At 40.0% G+C, this 23253-nt stretch overlaps 1 protein-coding gene across 4 annotated transcripts in view; it reads right to left on the bottom strand.

The window, feature by feature from the left end:
• The window catches only part of PRKCE (protein kinase C epsilon), a 518728-nt gene that overhangs the window by 16245 nt on the left and 479230 nt on the right, over window positions 1-23253 (bottom strand). For all 4 annotated transcript variants that reach the window (XM_038396526.2, XM_038396523.2, XM_038396524.2 and 1 more), the window contains 2 exons: window positions 19458-19646; window positions 9698-9844 (listed from right to left, as the gene is read on the bottom strand). In XM_038396526.2, the coding sequence (XP_038252454.1) occupies window positions 9698-9844; window positions 19458-19646 (336 nt within the window). The remainder of the gene's footprint in view (window positions 1-9697; window positions 9845-19457; window positions 19647-23253) is intronic.

The following is a 23253-nucleotide window of genomic DNA, read 5'->3' as shown; positions in this document are numbered from 1 at the left end:
CAAATATCTACTAAACTAATGGCCTGATTATAAGAACTGGTGGGACACAGCACCCACATACTTTAATAAGCAGAATCCTTTTATCTCTCTACCAGTTCCTCCTCAAGTGAGAGCCCTGCATATCAGCCTACAATGGCTCTGGTTAAAATGTTTGGGGAAATAGCGGAAGCTGTAGCTTTTCCTCACAGATTTTAACTGTCTGACTCTTGGAATGGGCTATTGATAATGTAATGGGAGCAGCCACATGAATTGGGGCAAAACTAAATGCTTTGCCTACACTCTCTATCTGCTAGCTCCCAGCTGCGAACTGCAGCAGAGCCAGTGAAGGAAAGACTCTGAGCCATGTACTCAAACTCCCTTCTCCCCTTGCAATGACTTCCTCTTCACTATCTGGCTTGGGGATAAAGGAACAAAAACTGCTCTTCTTGAAATCAATTGGAGTTTTACTATTAACTTCAACAGGACCAGGAGCAGGCCCAAACGAGATAATTTATTATCTGTGTTAACTTATAAATATGTTATAATATAATACAAATACGTCTGTGTGAGTGCTTCAAGAATGCACTGGAAATGGCCACAGTAATAAGAACCTGTGGTTCACATCATTTTTTGAATATAGCCCTGGGGGTTTAAGCAGCCAAAAAGTGAATTAGAATCAATGTTATTCTGAGGAAGCCCAAAAGCAAAGCTAGAACCTTCCTGCTCCTTATCACGCTATCCTAATAGGCACAGTTGGAAATGTAAAGTGAAGAGAAAGTTAAATGCAGAAATAAACTGAATTTAATTTTACAGAATGAGAATATTTTAAGATTACAAGACTATGAATATACAAAATGAAAGAAACAAACACTACTGGGCCCTTTGAACAGAATAAAAAGAAGCATAATAATAATTGTTTAAACTTATAAATATTTGGGAAACTGCAGTGTTGGGAAGCAGCTTTAGTACTTCTGTTATTCTACAGTGTTGTGGTTTCAAAGTCAAAGACAGCTGTCCCAGGCACTGATACTCAAGAGAATAAGAAACGAACCCCCCCCCCCCAAAAACAAAACAAAAAATCAGAAGACTAACAAAAGGGGAACTGCTGGGAAAACGGAGCCTTGTTCATCTAACCAAGGAACAGTGGAGTCCTTTAAAATATCACTTTGCTTATATTTTCTGATCTACTTCTTATACCACACTTCATGGCACCAAATTATTTGGATAAAACCTGCTAAGAAGATTTATCCCTCAATTCTGAAAGAATATAGTGGTTAAAAACAAGGTTCCAGATTATTTAGTCTTGGAGACTGAAGCCCTCTTGTCTACCAAGGGAACAGATAGAAGCCACACAAGCTTCTCCACACTGCCCTTCCAACATGCCTCAACCCTATCCTGAAGAAACCACAGTGACAAGTTTGAACTTCAAGTCATTCAGTACCCGGACCAACTCTGTTGATGCTGCCAATTATGACAGTACTTTTGTGGTGCTGGCAGCTGTCCCCTGGGAGCTAAACTGAGATTACCAAGTCATTTTACCACCTATCTATAAGCAGGTAATGATTTTCAATCACTATAAACCTGTGTGGGATTTGAACCAGTGATTAAAGAGGAGGGAAAGTGTTGTATCTTGGAGCCACCCCACTGCCCTTAAACGTTTAACTCTCACCTATATTCATTGGTAGAGTCCTGTACATCTTGGGTTACACCAGAAATGAGAAATGGGTAGATGCTAACAAATATTAGCCACCCATAGATAAAGCCCAAAGTTGGTTTTTCCTCATTTCCCTCTCAGGCTCTCTAACAGAGATAAATTTATCACAGTTTAAAAAAAAAACTTTGATAGATATTAAATCTGTAATGTCCCAAAATCTTTATTTGTACACCAGCATTGTCCATAATGTCAGCATCACTCTGAGAAGAGCTTCTTAGTTAAAGAATCCTGAAAGGGCAGCAGGGAGGTGGGGAGTACATAATGCAACAGAGCTTTAACAATGATACATGAGTGTCTGAGGTTTCAAGCCCTCTACCCAGTATTTGATCTTAGCAATAACACTTCATGCAAAAGCATGCAGTATAGCCCCTTCCTTTCCCCTCTGCTAAATGCTGATTGCCATGCACCAGGATGACTGAATGGAAATATATTATGAGACGGAAAGGATACCTCAACATTATTAGGCCTAAAAATGGACCTACCTTGACATTTTCCCCATACTGAAGGCCTTACCTTAAAGAGGGACATTCACACTGAAGCAAACTTGAAAAGAGAGAACATTTACACAAAAAGAAATTTACTTGGCCAGTAATTTCCTGTGTTCCCTTTGCTATAATTTAAGGATATTGTATTTTAAGAAGGGTTTTCTTCCCCAAAGCCCAATAGTGAAGTCATAATTCTGCATTTATGACATCACAGTCCACTGCCATGGAAACTACAGTGGTGCCAGAAATGCAGCATTGTGACTTGACAGCAGAAGGACAAGAAGCCCTCCTTAAAAAGCGCAAATATCGTTGTTCATTAGCAATCAATGTAAGAAAATAAATCTAAAACATGGGAAGATTAAAATGATTTATATTTCAGTCTAATATATTTGCAAGTTTTTTCCAGAAAGAAAGTCCCTCTTTAAGGATTCCAGCCACATTTCATTGTAACCTGACATTTGCGGCAGCAATTGAAAAATAAATATACACCTGGCTTACTGAACAAATTTTCAGCGGCTCTCCATTGAGGCATCTGCAAAATAAGCATCTTTTGTATGTGCAAATAAGGTAATTGCACACGCAAAGGGCCTACTTGCATTCACCATTTATTACCCAATTTTCACACATTTGTGTGCATGCAGATAAGTATTTAGACATTCACAGGTGCATTAATGAAGCTATGCTGAAGATTTTAGTAACTTTTCACTTGTGAAAAAAAATCACTCATGCACATTTTCTCCAGTCAAAGCAAGTGCATTGGCTTGTTCTAAAATTTTGTGGGGTAATTTTATTTTGAATCTTTGCTGCAGCACAAAATTAAAACAAAATACATTGCTGGCATCCTTAAGACAAGACTTATAAGGACGAATAGATTTAGGAAGAAAGATTTAAAAGAATGATATATTTACACTCTTACTTTGAGAATGATAACTAAGGGGGACGGAGCTATGATAACTGCTTATGATTATTTCAAGGTTGTAGATAGTAAGAAGAGATAGCAACTCTTTAGGGTGATTGTACAAATGACCACAGGAAAGTTTAGGCTATTCAGAGAAATCTCCTTAATACTGAGGTCTGTTATACTGTAGAACAGTCTCCCAAGGGAAGTGATGCAAATGTTGTCATTAAGAAAATATAAAACTGCATTCAACTTGAGTATACATAATTTAATAACAATATTTCTCAACTATATGGCCCCTTCATTGGAGGATATCAAAGTGCTTTATACAGGTGGGTAAGCATTACTAGCCCCATTTTACAGATATGAAAATGGAGGTATGGAAAGTCTAGATGATTCATCCACAGTCACACAGTTAGCCAGTAGAAAAGCTGGTAAAAGAACCTAGGTCTCCTCTTAGTCCTCTCATTCCAACCTCTAGACACAGTGCTGCCTCCCAGAGCCTTTAAAATTACAGACTGAACAGACAGGCATGGGAAAAAATAATCTCAACAACACAACAATGTTGGTAATGGATAAACCTGCAAAATAAATGCTAGGGGTTCAGATCAGATAAACCAGACTCTCATTTGGCAGCACTTGCTTTGATTCCATATTGCCATTTACAATCCTACCACAGCAGAGCAAGAGATTCCAGCTGGTCTTTCCCATCTCTAACTTTTATGATTCTAAGACTGCAGATCACTTTTGAAGCTTAACAGGAGTTGACGACAGCAACCTTATAAATTGGGAAAGTTGGAAGCCATAGTGGTGTAGAAGTTGAAAACAGTGGGTTTCTCTGTGAAAGCTGGGGGTTCACAAAAAATCACCATCATGTAATTATTTTATCTCCAGTTTTATAGTCACAATAAAAATGGGTTGCTACAGGCACTGATAAAATCATCACAGTACCATACTTCGGTTTCACTGCCAAACAGATACCCCACAGGGTAAACACTTGGTTTACCAAGCATTGTATTGGTGTACAGCTCAGTGTTCCTCAACATTTCCAGGGGGCGACCCCTTATTCAAAGGGAAACATTTTCCAACCCTCTTAAATTTATTATAAAAGAAGGGATAAAAATGTCTAAGGGCTAACCACTGTAACCCTATACAATTTATTTGTGGATGTATTTAGAGAGAGGGTATGGGATCTGAGAGGGCAAGATTTTCTTTGCTTTAGATTGCAACAAAACTTTCAACAACTTGTGACCCACCCTGATTGCCTTTTGTGACCCATCCCCCAGAGGCTGTGACCCAGTGATTGAGAAACACCACTCTAACTTAAGTAGTAATTTTGCTGTGTCCATGTTAATTATACAGGAAAAAGAAGGAAGAATAAACGGCTGATTTTCAGAGATGTTGTGCATCTGAAGCTCCAACTGACTTCACCCAGGTGAGCTGTGAATTTAGGGTTAGAACTTTCCCCCAGCTTCAGTGGGCTAGTGGGACTGGGATAGAGTGGGTCCTGGATCACAGTATCATTCTTTCCTTCCCCCCGATACACACAAAAGCCCCTTTGTGGATGCTTCACTATTTGATGGACTGATGTGTGGGAGGTGGTGGGTCAGCAATGCAACCACACTGGAAACCCATGGGACTTTTGTGGACAAATGAATGCTTTGCACCAATTTTCTCATTCACCATGTGAAACCCCTCCTTTGGGAGGGGGAAATTATCTAGTCAAATCAGATTAATGGGCAAAGGCCATGCTGCCTTGCAGCTAGAGAGGGATGGAGAGCAGAAAGCCAGCCTGGATATCTAAAGCCTTTGTGGATCTTGGGGGATTAGCTCTTTCATTGTTGGAAGCCACAAAAACACCCTATGGCTGGAGATAGGAGAAAACTTGGCCTCCCCAAATGGAAGAATCCTATGGCAGTATTGTGGTTGATGGGGTGAACTGTCCCTTAGCCCTTATTCTGGAGGACAGAGTTTATGGTTCAAAGTGCAATTATAATAATCTAATTTGTCCCTCTATGAAAAGCAGCAGGGATGAATTCTATGACACAGGAAAATTCAAGAAGTTCTTTGAAACTCAAGCAAAAGCTTTTTAAGAATAATGGAAATAAACCTTAAGAGACACTATCAAGGTCACCAGGGCCTAGATTTAACTCCTTACCTCTGTTTGCAAAGTCCATTTAATTTCTATTATTTTCCCACAAACAAATGCTTCAAAACTATTTTTGTTTTAAAAACAAACAAAACCTTATAGCATCCCTACACATGAGAAGCACTTGGAGAACTAGAGCAGTGAGCACACTAAAGGAATTCACTGCACCTGCATAAGCGGGGATCCCATTGCCCTTCCCTGACCCACAACTATGCTACACTCTGTGTCACTCTTAGTAGTCTGCTCCTTAGCCCTTCGCTGATATTGTTCTGCCCATGGCTCCCCCTGTGCAAATGGCCTTGGAAGGGTCTTCTGTGCCTGGATGATTTTCATCCCAAGGCTGAAAGCCGAAGATAGTTTAGGAAAGAGATTTGCGATTTTAATCTTCCAAGGGATCATTAGAATCAATAAATCATTTTGAAAATGATGGAAAATCCTTGAATATCCTTTTAATTTAGAAAGGTAAATTATTTAGATACAACCAATGACTGAATAAACTTTCATAAACCTCATTGGAAGCTTCACTGCCATGAAAGTTGTGGAGTCGCTTGTAACAAGTATAAATTTTATTTTCTGTAATGGTATAAATACAGAAAGGCTGGCTAATGGACAGCCATGCAGCTGCTTCTTACAAATCCAAGTGGAAGATTCAAAGATCAGTTCTAATGGCTGGTAGAGCTGAAAGTGACATACTGGACCAATTTCAGAGTAGCAGCCGTGTTAGTCTGTATTCACAAAAAGAAAAGTAGTACTAGTAGAAGAGGTTGGGAGCATGACCATTACTGCATACACCAGATATTGTCCTTTCTAATAGCTGCTATGGTTTCCTCTATCACTCTGCAGAGGGATCTTTGCCCTCTTTGAAACAGGGACTGATCCAAAGCTCAACAGATTCAATGGGAGTCTCTCTTGGCATTGATATCAATGAGTTTTGGATCACGCCTACAGTAAGCACAGCAAGAATAAAAGCCAGTATGGATGGAAAGGATTGCCAGGATATGTCGGGAATTCTCCCACATTTCTAGGGTTTCTGGGGTAACACAGGTATAACTGAGTCAGAATTTACTCTAGATATTTACTCAGAATTAATTCCAATGCTGATGCCTCAGTCACCTCCTTTGGCAGACTATTCTACTGACCTCTGTGTTTGACCATTTTTCCTAATGTCTTAAGTTTCCTTTTTTTTTTTAATTTAAGGCCTTTATTTGTAATTTTATTACCCATAATTCACTTAAATCAATATCCCTCTTTTCTTACTTCCACAAATATCTATAACACAGGTAGATAGCAAAATCCCCCTTAGTCATCTTAGGTCCTGGTCAGAAAACAGCTGCACATTGTGTAAATATGTGCCTCCTTTGCACAGGCACCACTGTATATGTGCATGCAAATCTGGAATTTCAGGACACACACGACTAGATAGACATTGTGTCCATTTGAAGCTATGGGCATTCACAATACATGTAAATGTGTGCCTATTTTCTGACTACAAATCAGGCCTCTTGTCTCAAAGGTGTTCTCACTATGTTAAGTCTTCCTAACCTCACAGTTGTATATCAAGCCTTTTCATCCTTTTACATTTTGAGATGACATTCTTAATCAATCAATATTTCCTTCGCAGAATTGCAAAAAGCTAAAATTTGTAGAGCACTTCAAGTGCACCTTTGTCAGGATTGAAAACAGTCAAGTTTATTAAATTGAATCAAATTTAAAGAGGAATTCTATATACTTTCCATTCCATTTGTTTTAGTCTTCTGTACTTTCACCCTTCCACCTTTTATTGAATGTATGTGCAATCTTTCCTAGATTGGTGTCCATATAAAATCTTCTTCTGGATCATTTATGAAGATATTATATTTTATTGGCCTAACACTGACTCATCCGGATATCACTGGATGTACCTCTGACTTTGAGGTTGCACGGTTTATAATTGTGTTCTCATTGTGTAATCCTTTTGTCAACACTCAATATATGTCACACTTTTCTTTTCCAATCGATATCACTTTTCCGAGTAAGAGGTACAGTAAAACTTTCTGATGATCTTGCCTGGGAATTCTAATAAAACAGGGAAAAACCAAACGAGTGCAAAACTATGGAGCTGGTACAAAATAATCACATAGTGTAATTAATTATGCATGGTGCACTTTCAGAGTGGGGAGATGCTAACTGTAAGAACTGATAGAGTCAAGTTAGAAGAGAAGTTATCCTTGATCTACTTTTTACTCAGAGGGAGGAACAGATTGAGAACGAGAAAATATAGACCAGACTATAACATTTTTGAATTCACCATTGTAAGGAAAGGTTTCACAGAAAGAAGCTGTACAAGGCTACTAGATTTCAGGAAGGCAAAGGCTGGAGAACTAAGAAAGCTGGTGAATAAGATGTGATGAGAAGTATGGAAATCCAACACTGTGGAAGCAGCCTGAAGGATCATAAAAACCATCATAACTAAGGTGCAACATACAATTAATTACCCCTACAAGTAAGTATTTCAGGAGCCACCAGTTGCCACTCTAGCTTTACAAGGAACTGCTTAGAGGTCACCAGCAAATCTCAATGGAAACGGAAGAGGTAACCAAACAAAAATATTAACAGTGATGTAAGGAAAAAGGAGCAAATATGCAAAAGAAGTTAAGGCTATCACAAGGGTGTAAAAGGAAATAAAAATGGCTTTTGCAATATATTGGGAGAGAAAGAATTATCAGAAAGAAAGAAGGCCCATTAACATATTAGGAGGGGTTATATCAATGATCAGTCAAAATCACTGAGATACTGAATTCTTTTGGTTTTTAATAAGAAGAAAAACAAAAAATCATTTGGTCAATTAAATAATGAAGAACTTGCAAAATGGCTATTGATAAAGTAGAGATAAGGGAATAGCTAAAAAATGTGAATGTATGCAAAACTACCAGTAGATAATATGCATCCTGAGATATTAAGGAAAAATAGCTGACAGATGTACTGGATCACAGACAATTAGTTTCAGAAATCTCTAGAGAACTAGGGCGATATTGGTGGCCTAGGGTAAAGCAAGTGTGGATTCATTTAAAACTTCATCTTGAGTTCTGGTCAGTCCATTACTAGAAAAATGTTGACAAACAGGACAGGTTTAGAGAAGAGAAAAAAAAGATTATGAGATGAAAGGACATGTCTATGTAGAAATGTTAAAAGAGCTATATATATATAGGTTGGCTAAACTTGGACTAAGACTTAACTGTTTACAAATATTTGATGGGTGTGAACAATGAATGGGAAGAAATTAATGAGGAGAGTAGGAGGGGGTAAAATTTGAGCTAAATTGGATGAAATTAGGAAAGGGAAGATTTAGATTTAGATTTAAATTTTGACATATTCCTGTGAGTGAAATCTATTTGGTAGTGGCATATTCTCCAAGTGAAGTGGTGAAAGCCCAGTCACTTGGGATATATGCACCTACACGGTCATACCACAGAGGAAAATTCTGCATAGACACATGGGACAGACTAGATGTCTTAATAGGTCTTTTCTGCACCTAATTTTTATGACAGTTGGATTCATTTGGCCCAATGTTTTTTAATATCTTCATAAACTCTCTGAAGAAAGACACAAACAGAACACTGATCATACTTGCAGACAAGACCAAACAGTACAATAAAGAGGGAACAAAATTAAAAGAAGCATGAGGGTTTCCAAAGCTTTGGCACCCAATGGAAAATAATATTTTCGGATTAGGTATAAAAGTACCATACGTGCAGTGCTATAGTCAAGAGTCTGTTCTTTCATTAGACTCTGAGCCAATGTTTTCAAATACCTCATCATAAAATTTGCCATACATATTCTTAGCCCAAAAGCTGACATTTTTGTAAAATATAAATACATCTCATTTGTTTGGTGATTTTCATTTAGAGGAAGAAAAGAATAATGAAAATTATTTTGCTTGGGTTCGGTTGCTTTAGAAGAGAGGTGGATGTTTATTTACATTTGTTAATTTAAAATATGATACTTTATTATTACTTAGTAACAGATAGGTATCTGGACATAACTAGACCATTAAACATTTTTCTTTCCTTTATTGGTTTTAGTCCTTAATGTTTTTTTATTATATTTGTATTTGATGTAATCAGAAACATTTTCTTAAACACCACAACCACAAAGGTTTACCAAGGTGGGACTATTGCATAATTCCTACTGAGAATGTATATAACTTGAAACACATTCCTCAGACTGAGATATCCACAGAAACTGAGGAAAAGCTTTAAAATAGGATTGTGGGCTCTCTTCAGTTTGCAAAGAGACTGAATACAAAAATGTTACAGTGTATTCTAATCGGACACTTACCTTCAGAGGAACCAATACCAGGGCAATCTCTTCAGCAAGGCACTTACTCTGTTATTTCAAGTTCAGGTGCATAGTTTCTTAATACAGCAAAAGAAACCAACAAGTACAAATTTTTAACAAAGTTATCTCTAGAGTTTACTCAAACTGCTACTTACAATCCGAGGTTTGAAGGGTGGCTTGATTTTCCTTTGTTCTAGAAGAACCCAGTCAATTTCCTTAAAGAACGGATGCTGTTTAATTGCGTCCTCCCCATTTTGCGACGCCACACAGCCTAGTCGCTTATTTGGGTTTTTTGTCATGAACTGGGGAAAGGAGAAGTTACAAAATATTAGTGACATATGGTTCATAATTATTTGCAATCCAACCACACATTCTCAGTGCAGCTCCTTGTAAGGATACTCTCCTAGAAAGGGCTGTATTTCCTGCATGAGTGATAGCAATCCCTCTAGGGGAACTCATCTGAGACTCCTACCTGTAAATCTCATGGGGAAAGGCTCCCTCAACAATTTCAGGAATTTCCTAATTTCACCTGGATGGGAACAGACTCCCTTTCAGTATTTCTACTCCTACTTCCAGTGTTAGACAAAATTGGTAAATGCAGCAGCAAACTATTAAACCCTCCAGAGTCATCTTCAGGATAGAAGTTCAGGGAGGCTATTATTTTAGCCACTCTGGTTTTCTCTGCCATAAATATTATTTTAGATTTGTAACTGTTAATTCAATTGCTTTTCTTGAATTCATAGGATCACAATATGGATGCTGTAGCAGACATGCTGGAGATGGAAGAAAAGGTGCAGGGACCTCGTCCTTAGTTCCCAGCGCTCCCACAAAGGACGTAGGCATAATTTATTTGTTTGCACTGGCAGTGCTAGGAGGAGATTCTAAAACTAGGAGACTCTAGGAGGAGGAGTCATGCTCTAAACAGCTGCCGGAGGGAGTGTATTCTCATCCTGGAGTGGGCTGGGGCATGGCTCTGCACCACCTTTACACAAGAGACAGTGGCTCTGAGACTTGGCTGAAGAGAACATAGCCTATGACTATTCTCTACATGTGTAGCAAAAGCTGCTGATAGTGAGTTCTACTCAGTGCCTCTTGAGTCATTATACCTGCTCCTGGCCTCTGCAGGTATAATGCTGCCAGGAGGCCCCTGCTTAGATTCTACCCTTCTCTCCCTTGCTCCCAATAAGGGCAAGATTCTAAGAATCATAATTAAGATAATAAATATTTCATGACCATGACTTCTGTGAAAACAATATGATTCAGGGTGTTCCCATAAAAAGTCATGCACTTCATGTAGTCACACTCAGGTAAATTCTGCATGGCTGTAAATGATACTGGGGAGAATAAGGTCCCATGGACTTTGTCACTTTGGCCAACATGTGAGTGAGCTAGATTCTTCCATGAAATTTTACATATTTGGCTCTTTATATATGCAGTGTAGTTGAGTATGGGAGAGTGATCAGGGTTTTAAAATAGTTTAACACTATCATTTAAATATTATTAAATACAAATTTTTGAGTTTTGCACTTTTTCCAATGACCAGAGCATCCTTCCTCCCAATTTCCAATGGCAAACAACCAGCTTCATGTGTATTTTGGTGCTTTGCTAGCTTTACATATTCTTAAGGCAGTACTGGCAGCTTTTTAACAGTATTCTGATGGAAAATAAACTTAATGAGAATTAAAATATTGACTTTTCCTTCTATTTTAAAACTCAGGTTACAATCTTTGCATTTTTTGTCTGAGCTAGGATGAGAACTTCCAGGTGCCTTTCTCTTGAAAGAGCAGTAATATTTTACATCCCTGCCATGCTTTTCATCCAAAGTACTTCACAAACTCCAATCTGACTGAAAACCAGCCTCTACAGTGGAGGAAGACAACCGGCTACTGCACAGCATATTCCATAACCATGATTGATGGGGAAATATTGGCCAAGGGCCCTGCAGCAAACAGATATGCCAGCGGGATTGTTAGCGTCCTCCACGGAGGATAGGGCATTGCTTTTTACTGGATAATCTGCATAGCCTGCTTCACAGTTAGGGTTGCTAAGCCTCCAGGATTTTGTTTCGGTAGGGTTTTGTTTTGTTTTGTTTTCTGATTCATCCCTGTAAAATTTATTTCAGCTGCTACAGAAGCAGTTACAGCAGCCCTTAACATGGTCTCTCCCAATGAACATGTGACCCATAGCTGGACCAGCAATTGATAGGAGCCTAACCGACTATCTTCTTAAAGGTACAGTGCATTTCTTCTGCAGTAGATTGTGGTTCAAAATATCATATCAGCCAGCCCAAGGACAGCACTTCCAGCCTGGTCTTAAGTTCAAGTGAGCTATTTTCACTGTTTCTCCAGGTTCCCCAATAGAAGGCAAGTCTCATGTCAGTAACTGCCTCTATTTTCTGCTATGGGAAATAAAAACAATTTTTGAAAGAGGCTTTATCAAAGGATGATGATATACTGAGAAAACCACAAAACGCATTCCCAGGTTTCTCTGCTTTATTCACACACAGGAGAAGCTAAATGACTGGGAGAGAGAGGAGACCAGGAACCAGCAGCAGTGCACCTTGGAGAAGAATAACATGGAAGCCATATGATATCCTTTTTGTACTGTGTAATCCAGATATCAAAGCAATATAAGCTGGTCTGTCTATATCTGGACCTATCCTCATGCCAGGCTGCAGGCATCAGAACAAGTATTTTTTTAAAAGTGCAGGACATTAAGATGCTACTAATTAGGGTTGTTTAGTAGTCTACCCCACAACCTAATAGGACTCATATGTGGATACCAAGGATGAAGAGACCTGATGAAATAATACCGATGAAAGTATTTTTAGAGTATTTTTGATGTTTGCATAGTCTGTAATCTCTTAAAAGGCTGAAATGGACATTATCCAAAAACCCCTTTTGTCCTTTTTCCATGTGATAAGTATCAGTTCATTTCCTCTCTATTTTCTGTGGAGCACAAGTCAGTGCAGATTACTTATCTCCCAGTTTGCCAAAGCATCATTGATGATGTAATTGTCAATACAATTATAGACTAAGAGAACTTTCCTATCAACCACCACATGGTGGGATGGTGCTGATGCAGCAGAAGAACCACATAAAAAGTCATAGGATCACTTGTTAGTCATAGCTATTGCCTTTTTATTTTATTTATTTATTTATTTATTTTCTTGAGGCTGGATCCTGCTCCCAGTGAAGCTGATGCCAAAACTCGCAATGATTTAAATGGGAGCAGGACTGGACTCTTGCTGACATAGCAGTAAATTAAAATTAATACCATGGGCCCAACACTCAGTTACATTAAAGCACCTTTACACCACTCTGGCAGTGTAAAGGGGTCTTAGTGTAAATGAGAATCTGATACTATAGGTCATAAGACTTAGGCAGCTAAGTGTTTAAAAGACAAACTGTCCAAGGTATTTAGACACCTAAAGAAGCAGATCGGCACCCAGTGGAATTTTCAAAATCATCTCAGCAGATTAGGTGCCTAACTCCCATTGAAATCAACTATTTAGGTGCTTTTAAACATCCGACTAGGCACCTATCTGCATCTTTAGGTGACTAAATACCCTTGAAAAACTGGCCCTGTGTCATTTTTGAAAATGTACCTTAGGTGTTTTTGCAGATTTTACTGTTAGAATGTGAAGAATATTTTCTATCAGATCAATTTTAAAGTAGGGTCAAGTTTGGATCGGAAACTATCTGATCATGTCCTTTTAATTTCTAGAACCAGCTTTAAACATAAGGAAGACAAATTAATAGGCCTCCATAGTTCTGTTGTGACTCAGCAATTCATGACCCTATTCTTCCAACTTTGGTGACGAAGAGATAAGGCACACAATGCAGCTTCCCATTCAGCCATCCCTTCACTCTGCAGGAGCAGAGACCGTAGCAAGTCAACTTCCCTCTTCTGATACTAGAAACAGAGAAGGTGGCATAGGAACCTGAACAGCAGCTTGGGAATCCTGAAATTTGCAAGAGCAGTACTGAGTGTCAGAAGGTCTTATACTTTGTAATTCAAGGAGAACAAAAGTGCTTCATATATAGTCACAGCAAGGAATAGAGACCTTTTCTGGAATAATATGGACGGTGGTAAACATTTACAACTCAGCTGGTCTATTGAGGCACAGCCAGCAGTAGGGAGCAGAGATGCACTGTTCCAGTGGAAGTTCCTGGGGTGCTGCCCATAGATAGGTACCAGATCTCTTGGAACAGATGGAGAACATGGTCTTTGTGTCATCTTTTCACAGGGTGCACCTCTCCTTTCCATGTGGAGCCACTCTGCTGGCAACTGCAAGGGGAATAGGGATGAAGCACCCGGTTTGGGAAATCTAGCACTATTTGTGGTGCCACACCTGTGTAGTTCTTCTGATTGTGCCCAGCTCCTGTAAATGAGTGCAAGGTGGCACAGCTCCCACAGCCAGACTACAGTTGGTGCAGCTCTCAGGTGGTACCAGTGTTGGGAGTGTTAGTGTAGACAGAGCACTGGTATGTCTACCACTATGTCATCAAGACCTGCTCTGAGCAAGGGTAGGGAAACAGGCCTCTGAGTTGGTATAGGTGACACAGTAAAAATGCCCATGTCCCATCAACACAGGCACTGCCACTCTTCTTACTACTGGTGGAGATCTATTGGTGGTAATACAAGTATCTGAGGCAACAAGACAGATCAATGATCCTGATTCAACCATGAAGAGTCATGCAGCACTCCCAACAAATTCCAATGACTGCTAAAGGACAGCAGCACTCCACGCACTGGACAAGGAGTCAAGTGATTCATTATCATTGTACACTAGCCTCAACCATTGACACACTGGCTCCGCAAAGGCCTCTTCTTCACCACTGCTTATACAGATCTCAATGGTTTTCTGATACCCTGCACCGGATGAAGAGAGAGGAGCGGAGGCTTGTGTACCTGCCAATGGTCAGGGTAAAAAGGCTGATTCAGATAAGATGAAACATAACAAATTCCTCAAAGCCAACAATGAGGCTGTATTACAAACTAAGAGAAGCTTCCTACCAACCACCCTGACCCAAAGAGCTATCCAGGGTGGTAAACCACTTCACCAGTGCTGGGTGCCTACAGCCTGCATCTGAACTGAGCACCAAGCGCTGCAAAGAACTATCATCCTACTTCGCTGAAAAGATCACACACATCCAAGAAGCCTTCTCAAGCAGCAAGCAGCATGGATCCATTCCGCCTATACCCACCAACTGACCGCTCGTGCATTTTCACAATTCAGTACATTCATTCATTAAGAAGTTCTGGACATCCCAAAGGAATCTTGACCCAAGACTTGTGAACCCGACCCATGCCCTTCCTGGCTTGTGAAAGAGAGTCATGACCAACTGATGCAACTCCTGACTGAAATTGCCAAAGTGTCATTCAGGCAAAAAACCTTATCCTTCTCCTTCAAACACACAATATTCTGATATACTGATTCTAGCCAACTGCTGCTCAATGTCAAACCTCCCATTTCTGAACAAACTCATAGAGAAATTGGTGGAGGCCATCTACAAGCTCATTTAACTGAAGCTAACATTCTAGACCTGGCACTATCTGGTTTTAGGATAGGACATGGAACTGAAATTGCCTTAGGGGCACTGAAGCATGATCTCCTCCTATCAAAGGCTAGAGGATAGACATCCATTCTCATCCCCCAGGACCTGACAATATTTGACACTGCTGACCTCACCTGAGAGTGGTGGGCAGGGGTACAGGACAATGCATTACAATGGTCTGAGTTTTTCCTAGAGGCATGCACCCAATGAATAGTACTGGGAAACTGCACCTCCACCAATAGACCCCTGACTTGTGTAGTTCCACAAGGATCAATTCTCTTTGGTCTTTTTCAGTAGCTACATGCAACTAGTAGGTGAACTGGTCTGATGACATTGATTCAAGAGCCAGCAATATGTAGATGACACACAGTTCTACCTATCCTTCACCACATCTGACCATACTGCTATGACCTAGCATCAAGATGGCCCAGTGCTTGGATGAGATCAGCTTATAGCTGAAGAATGACTGGCTTAAGCTGAACAGCAGCAATAGAGAGTTGACACTGGTGGGCAGAGGGAAGCACTTTGAAGAGTTCACAGCCACCTTTGCAGTCTTTGGTTAAAAGAACATACCACAATTGGCCAATTCAGTCCATTGTGCAGGTGTACTTGTGAAGTTGGTGCTGAGCTCTCACATAGCTGCATCCATGAGTAACGCTTTCTATATCATCTCGGTTGGCTAGCAGACTCCATCCCATTGTGGTGGATGATCATCTGGCCTCACTTATTCACACATTTCACTCCCTCTCAGCTGGAGTACAGTAATGTAATTTACGTGGGCATGAAGACTTCAGCGCTTAGGAAACTCCCAGTAGTATAGAATCAGAACACTTCAGCACATGTTCTCCTACCACAAACACATCAAACCTGTCATTCATTTTCTACAGACCTTCCACAGAATATTGAATCAAGTTCAAAGTCTTGGTCCTTATCTTCAAGGCACTCAAAGGCCTGGGCTCAGCATAGCTAAAAGACGGCTTAAATCTTCAGGATGAAAATGGTGGTTGGCAACTTTGCTCCTTTGGCATAAGGGAGCTTGCTACAATAAGGGTAAAGCTCATCAGTGTGGGGGACAGAAGTTTCTTGGGGACAATCTGAGACTGTGGAATGAACTCCTCCACGAATTAAGGACCATCAAAACCTCACCACCTTCTGCTCCAAGTGCAAGGTGCATTTCTTTGACCTGGCCTTTTCTAAAAACCACATAGCAACATGTATATTTTTTTAAAAACCCCAAAATGACCCAAACAAGATACTCAACAGCACATGCTTCTCCCTCTGTGGAGAGGATGAGTAAACAAACAACACGTGATAGATGTTAGTCACATTGTTTAGTACATTACTAGAAGAAGCTCAAATAGTATGGTGATGAGCATGTCATAAGAACCTATATAGATTAGAATAGAGATTTTTCCAAAAAGGCTAGTGAAGTTATAACCCACTGGTCAGTGCAGGTTACATGTCTGGCTCTATGCCTGAGTCACGGATTATATGAATCTGTTACCAGCACCCATCTATAGTTTTAACTTTGGAGGTCCCCAGTTCAATCTCTAGGGTAGACCAAGATGCCAGGCCATTACACAAGTAGGAGTTCATCAAGGACTCAAACTAAACACCTCCAGTGCTAAACACAAATCTCTACAACTTGAACTAAGCAGACAGACTCAGTAGCAGGGGACTGAAACAGACTCACATCCTATATGGTCAAGCACAGAAGGAGATCAGTAACACACTGACCCACAGACAGTGGAATCCAGAGGAAACTCATCCCAAGTATCTGAAGCCTACAGCAGCTCAAATCCCAAATTCCACTCATGTGATGGCTGCCATACTGTGGATTGAACTGAGGACCTCCAGACCTCCAAATCTTTTAAGCCTGAGCTAAACCACCAGGCTCTAAGGCTGAGAGCTTGAGCAGACCTGTATCTTCGGTGGATCAGGTACTGAGGGGAATGCAAAACACACAGGCAGTAGGCTAGATAGACACAGCCTTTCTCTCCATCTCTAGCAGACAAACACAGTGCTGGGCACAATCTGGCTTGCTACACAATTTGTCATGCATTCCAGCACTATCAGCAGTAAATATTCTCATTTCAATGAATAATTGTGCCTCTCACATGACAGAATGGAACTTTAAATTGCATCTCCTACACATTCACAGAAACAGGCCAAAAAAGATCTGTTCTTGTAGGATAAGTAACATGCTGTCATTAATGTTTACTGGAAAATTGTCCTTAGACATTTTTGTGGGAATTAAAAATGGAAAATTGAATCTTGCATACAATTTAAAATTTAAAACACTGATCTGAAAATTACATTTGAGGTAAATGTATGTCGTTTTGTTAAACTTTCCCCAAACACTATTTGAAGGGCTGTGAAAATGTAGTGTCTAAAGAACAAGACCCATGTCTGACAGTACAATGTGAGGAAATAAACTGTTCCAAAGCTAATCCCTTGTTAGTATTCAGCAGTAAAATACATAGACGCCTCTCTATTTCCTCTGTTTTTCCTGTTCTTCATCTGACAATGTGGCTAAAGTATTAGACAAAGATCACAAGTTTCTAATGTTCAGACAATAACTACACAGACATGAGCAGATTGCTAAATGTAAGGGGCCAGATGCTCAGCTGGTGTATACTGGCACAGTTCCATTGACTTCAACTGATTTACGCCAGCTGAGGAACTGGCCCAACCGGGAATATATCTTTTTAAAATATAAAAGATGGTTTATGGTTGTAACTCTCTTTGTAGAGTTTAAAAAGGGCATTAATGATAACAGACTACAAACAGAAAGACATTAACAAGGGATCACAGTAAGGTAAAAATAACCATGGCTTGTATCAAAAGATATTGGCAGAAGAACAGACTAACCAGAATTATAAACAGACAACAAATCAGCATTACAGGAAACCAACCTACTATGTGTCATTGCATTTATTTTTCACAAAAATGTGTCACTTACACAATAGGCCTGATTGTGCATCTGGATTTGTGAGTCTTCAGCAAGCTCCAGGCACAAACATTAACAGCTAGACATCTAGCTGCCTGTTTCCATCACAAATGAGATACACAAATGTAAATCATATGATTCCTAAAAGAGTGGAGAATGGCTCTGAAACTGAACATTTCATGATGAGTTATCATGGCACTTTCTCCCTATCACAAGTGTTTCCATGACAGGGGAGAATATATAGCCCAGTAAGATGTGGATTTTTAGGGCAAGTCCTTGTATAGAGTGACGGGAACATATATCTCATGTGGGCATGAACCAAAATCTCAGTTCAAATAGCCCTGAACTTTAAAGAAGCTAAGATGCAGATCTGACTGTTGACAGTGGCCCCTGTCCATAATGAATCAAACAAAAAGCTGGGGCCTCATTTTCATGAGGGTTTAGACACTGATCCCAATGTTACAGCTCAGGTCCATAAATCTTAACCACTCAGAGAAAATAATTCACATGCCTTACTGTGCACAAGGCAGGACACATGAAAGAGTCATTTCAGCTAAGGACAAGAATAAGGTGCATAAAAAGAGTCATTGAATGATGCTTCTTGCCCCAGTGCTGTCCAAGTCAACGTTCACTCCAGCTTTCTGTGCCACTTGCAGAATGAAGCCTTATACAGACCTTATTATGGTAAGACACAACCTTTAAAGTTCTTCTCAAACTGAAAGCCCCCAATTTACCACTGGGATGCAGTACGGGACTGATGATTAAGTAGATAGTGCAAGAATGTGTCACAATCACCAGAGTTATCGGGAGACATGCTTTGGCCACCTGACAAGCAAAACTCACCTGGATTTGACAAGATTCTGTCAATCACCCAGCTCACCTGGGGTGAAGGACCAAAGCAAAGTTACTTGCATTATAGTGGGAACATTTGTTTAAAAATGCCGTTGTGTCAAGTAAGGAAAACAACATGCAACTTTAAATTATTTTTTGACAACATGTTAAAAAAGGCAGCTGGGTGGCAAAGTTTATATGTGGATTAAAATAAAAACTCTGACACTGTTTCTCTAATTACATAATGCTTCCCTTGCTCCTAGTGAGCAAGCAGTGTGTAAAGTGTCAGAGTGATAACACAGCTCTAGCTGATTGTGATTTTCCCTGAAACATGATTCTGCCTAGATTTATACAGCATACAACCGCAAGGAACACAAACATTCTGTTCCTTTCCCACAAGAAGTGTAATTTATCCCAGGCCCCATTATCTTAATAGTGGCACTCTGAACTGTGGTTGAACTCCCAGTGGTGACTGTTCTAAACTACTGAAGGTAAATTCAATTTTTAATAAGGGAATAAAAAGAAGAAAAGGAAAAAAGGAAGAACGAGAGGAAAAAGAAATGGAAGACTCACTGCTTTTAAAATGCTGACAGCTTCTTTGCTGAGCCACACTGGGTAGAGCACATCATCATGAAGGATGGATTCAAAGAGATCATCTTCATTGTCAGCTTCAAAAGGAGGTTGCCCAGCCATCATTTCATACATCAGAACACCCAAAGCCCACCAGTCCACCGAGGGACCATATTCTAACTCTTGGAGGATCTGTTAAGGAAACAGAGAGGTCAGATTTAATAGGCAACTTGAGTGATACCTTCAGATGCATGTTTATTGATTAGATATGAGATGCTTATCCTACTATAGTGTCTCAAGGAGGCCAAATCCTGTTGACTTCAATGCCAGTAGGCTTGGGCTTTTTACTTGTGCAGCTCCTATTCATATGAATCATATGGCTAAGTTTCAACGCGTTGCAGTGAAAACCAACCCGCAGTAGTGTTCTCAGAAGCATCAAACAAGTTTATTTGTCTCCCCTAGCATGTTCATGAGTAAAAGAGTTGTAAAGCCTTCTATATTGTTTAAACCAAGTCGGGAAAAAGTCTACTGCATTTGCAAAAAACTGATGGCAAATGTAAAATCAGAACATAACTGCCATCCCTTGTTAGCTTTTTTGATCAGGTGACCAGAACTGGACACAATATTCAAGTGTGGGTGTACCATGGATTTATATAGTGCCATTATGACATTTTCTATCCTAATGTCTCTCTCTTTCCTAATAGTTCTTAACATTGTTAGCTTTTTTGACCACTGCTGTGCGTTAAGCTGAACTTTTCAGAGAGCTATCCACCAAGACTTCAAGATCTCTTTCTAGAGTAGTAACTAATTTAGAACCCATCCTTTCATTGTCCCTGTCTTGAACACTATAAATTGGTTTAGGTGGTACTGTTGCACAGAGCTCTGCTAAGATTTATAATGGTCCTTTTAGTACGAATACTGGAAACCAAAAGCATCCTCCTTTGAGAATTTTGTTTACAACAGGAAAACATGATACCCTTTCATGCAGCATCAACCCCATTGTACTATACTAAAGAGTGTAGACTTTGCTTTTATTATCTTTGCTTCTTGGAAAAACTAGCAGGTTTTCTACTTATAGTGGCAGCAAGTTCCAATGTGTGACACAAGCAAGTCCAACTTTGTAGCAGACACCTCGGGTGGGTTAGAGTGATTGATTATTACTATATTACTCCAGGGCTACTGTTATTCAAAGAACAAGCTTAATTGTTGACTTTAGTCTATTGGAAAGGAGTCTGCAGTTTGGCTGCAAAGTATCAACACAAAAAGGTGACAGTTTAAAAGAAAAGGTACCGTGACCCCGGGCTGATAGCTGGAATGGCAAACACCATACACACATTAAAAGGTTATTAGCATTGTAGCTGGAATCCTCTAGGTAGGGATTATTGTACTCAGCTCTAGTGAATGCTGATTGTACTGCATATATAAAACCCATCCAACATTAATATAAGCACAGGTATCGGTCTAAGATTTGAGTCATAGTGCTTGGATCCAGATCTGAATGTCCCCAAAATCTGTAGGTGGTTGGACCCTGTGTTCTGGTTTGTGATATTATAGAAATACATTATAGAAATGTCAGCTGTAAAGTTGTCCTATAATTGGACTTCTCCATGGTCTGGTGTGGGAATGATCTTTGGATTTCACATTTTTGCTTTGGCATCCTGCCAATCAAAAGTAACATGAAAGATACAATGGTGACTCCAGAGGACAAAAGCAGTAGGAAGGCTCGAGGAAAATGGTGAGAAGCAAACACAAAGGGAAAATGGGAGTTTTGCCACCTTCAATGGGCCCAAATTTTCATCTGAAAATGTCTAGGAGTTTAGTACTGCCTTTTTATTTAGTTAAAATTTATAAAAGAATCCACAACGTACATGAAGTTCAAAATCCAGAAAAGAAAGGTTCACAAAGCCAGAACTTTACACAAACTCATTTTGCTCTCCTCTTCTTACTGGAGTGCTCTCTCAAACTGCATAAACTACCCTAGGCATAAATTGTGGTACCTTTAAAATGAGTTACTATGCCTTTGCACTTACCAATACTTGATATCATCTAGTGGCTAAAAATACAGATTTCCACTTTATCTTTACTTAGCAAACAACATTTTCCCCCTGCAAAATAATGTTTGATTTAAAAAATGCTGATATAACTTTTTGCCCAGCATCCTTAGCACAAATGCAATATGTGTGAGATACATGTAGGCCGCCTTTCTAGAGGGGACTCTGAACTTTATTGGAAGTGTTCCAGTTGGGAAGATCCTGTGTGCTGCAATCCAGCCTTAGAGACCACAATTCCCATGATGCCTTGGGGAAAGAGAGAGAGACTTGCTCTTCCAGGCAGTGCAGGGAGAGCAGGCGATGGACTTCATTTTTGGGGAGGGGAGCCAGATTACTGGTGTGGAGGTCTGTCCATACCAGGAGCTGCTGCTAGGAAGCCAGAAGCTGCTGCTGAGAGCCTGCTGGGACTCTGATTGAGCAGGGAGCCTCAGAGGCTGTTGGTGGCTTCATTGGAGTCAGGGCAGAGACTGTTGCTGTGCCTGGAGCTGAGTGAGGTAGGGCTGCAGTAAAGGCAGCGTGAGTAACGCTCACTCTTGTTTGGGAAAGTACTTGCACAGGAAGGAGCACAGCAGAGAGTCTGAGTCTGAGGAGAGGCAGAATGATCGTCCCATCAAACCAGGACCCAGAGCTGCTGACATTTGGTGGAGCCAACTCCAGTCTTCAGAGGGGTTGTGCAGCTTGTTGCCGTGGCTGGACTGATACACAGAACCAACAGCGTGCTGTCTCCAGCTGCAGATCTCCAAGCGCTCCCATGCAAGCAAGTGTCTAGGACTCTGAAATCCAGAGGAGTGTACACTGTGGGGTGGGGTAAATGGTGGCAGTGTAAATGCCAGTTACATAAGTTTCATTTAGTACTGTATACTATGTTTGTTAATTTATTTTATTCAACTGACCCTCTGGATTTAAATTAGTAGTGACTTTTAATCTTAGTCAGTTATACCATGTTTCTTTAAATTGTTAAGTAAAGGTGTGTTAACTCTAAGTATATTGGATGTATGCTATTTATAATTGGTATTTCTGAGTTAGATCCATGCCACAGATTTATTTATTATTATTATTTCTATTTGAAGGGGTTTATTCTGGAAGTTCCCAAGGCACGCCATTGAGTGTGTACAGGGGCCAGCCAGGTGGAGGCACCACCGATTTTAAATTCCTTTAGGAGTAAAGGGACTGCAGCAGAGGCATGAATAAAGGATTCCCACCTAGCCAACAGCACAACTGGGATACTCAGGATCTCTTTTAATGTCAACATCAGGTGCCCAGGCACACAGGAAAGTCTATTGATAGAGATTCTCTAGGTTTTAGTCAGGCGGAAAGGATGGAAGAGGATAAAGTATGGGCCACATCAGACGAGAAACATTCACATAAAGAATCTGATAGCAGAAAAGGGCAGACAAATAAACAGTGACAAGTTTTTAAAGTGCTTGTACACAAATGCTAGAAGTCTAAATAATAAAATGGGTGAACTAGAGTGCCTCGTGTTAAAGGAGGATATTGATATAATAGGCATTACAGAAACCAGGTAGAGTGAGGACAATCAATGGGACACAATCATTCCGGGGTACAAAATATACCGGAAGGACAGAACAGGTCATGTGTGTGGGGGGGAGGGGGAAGGGGAGTGGCACTATATGTGAAAGAAAATGTAAAATCAAATGAAATAAAAATCTTAAATGAATCCACATGTTCCACAGAATGGATAGTAATTCCATGCTCTAATAAGAATATAACACTAGGGATCTATTATC

The sequence above is a fragment of the Dermochelys coriacea genome, chromosome 3 (assembly GCF_009764565.3).
Source record: "Dermochelys coriacea isolate rDerCor1 chromosome 3, rDerCor1.pri.v4, whole genome shotgun sequence".
Lineage (NCBI taxonomy): Eukaryota > Metazoa > Chordata > Testudines > Dermochelyidae > Dermochelys > Dermochelys coriacea.
The sequence above is the reverse complement of the archived record's forward strand: the minus strand, read 5'-3'. Positions and strand labels throughout refer to the sequence as shown.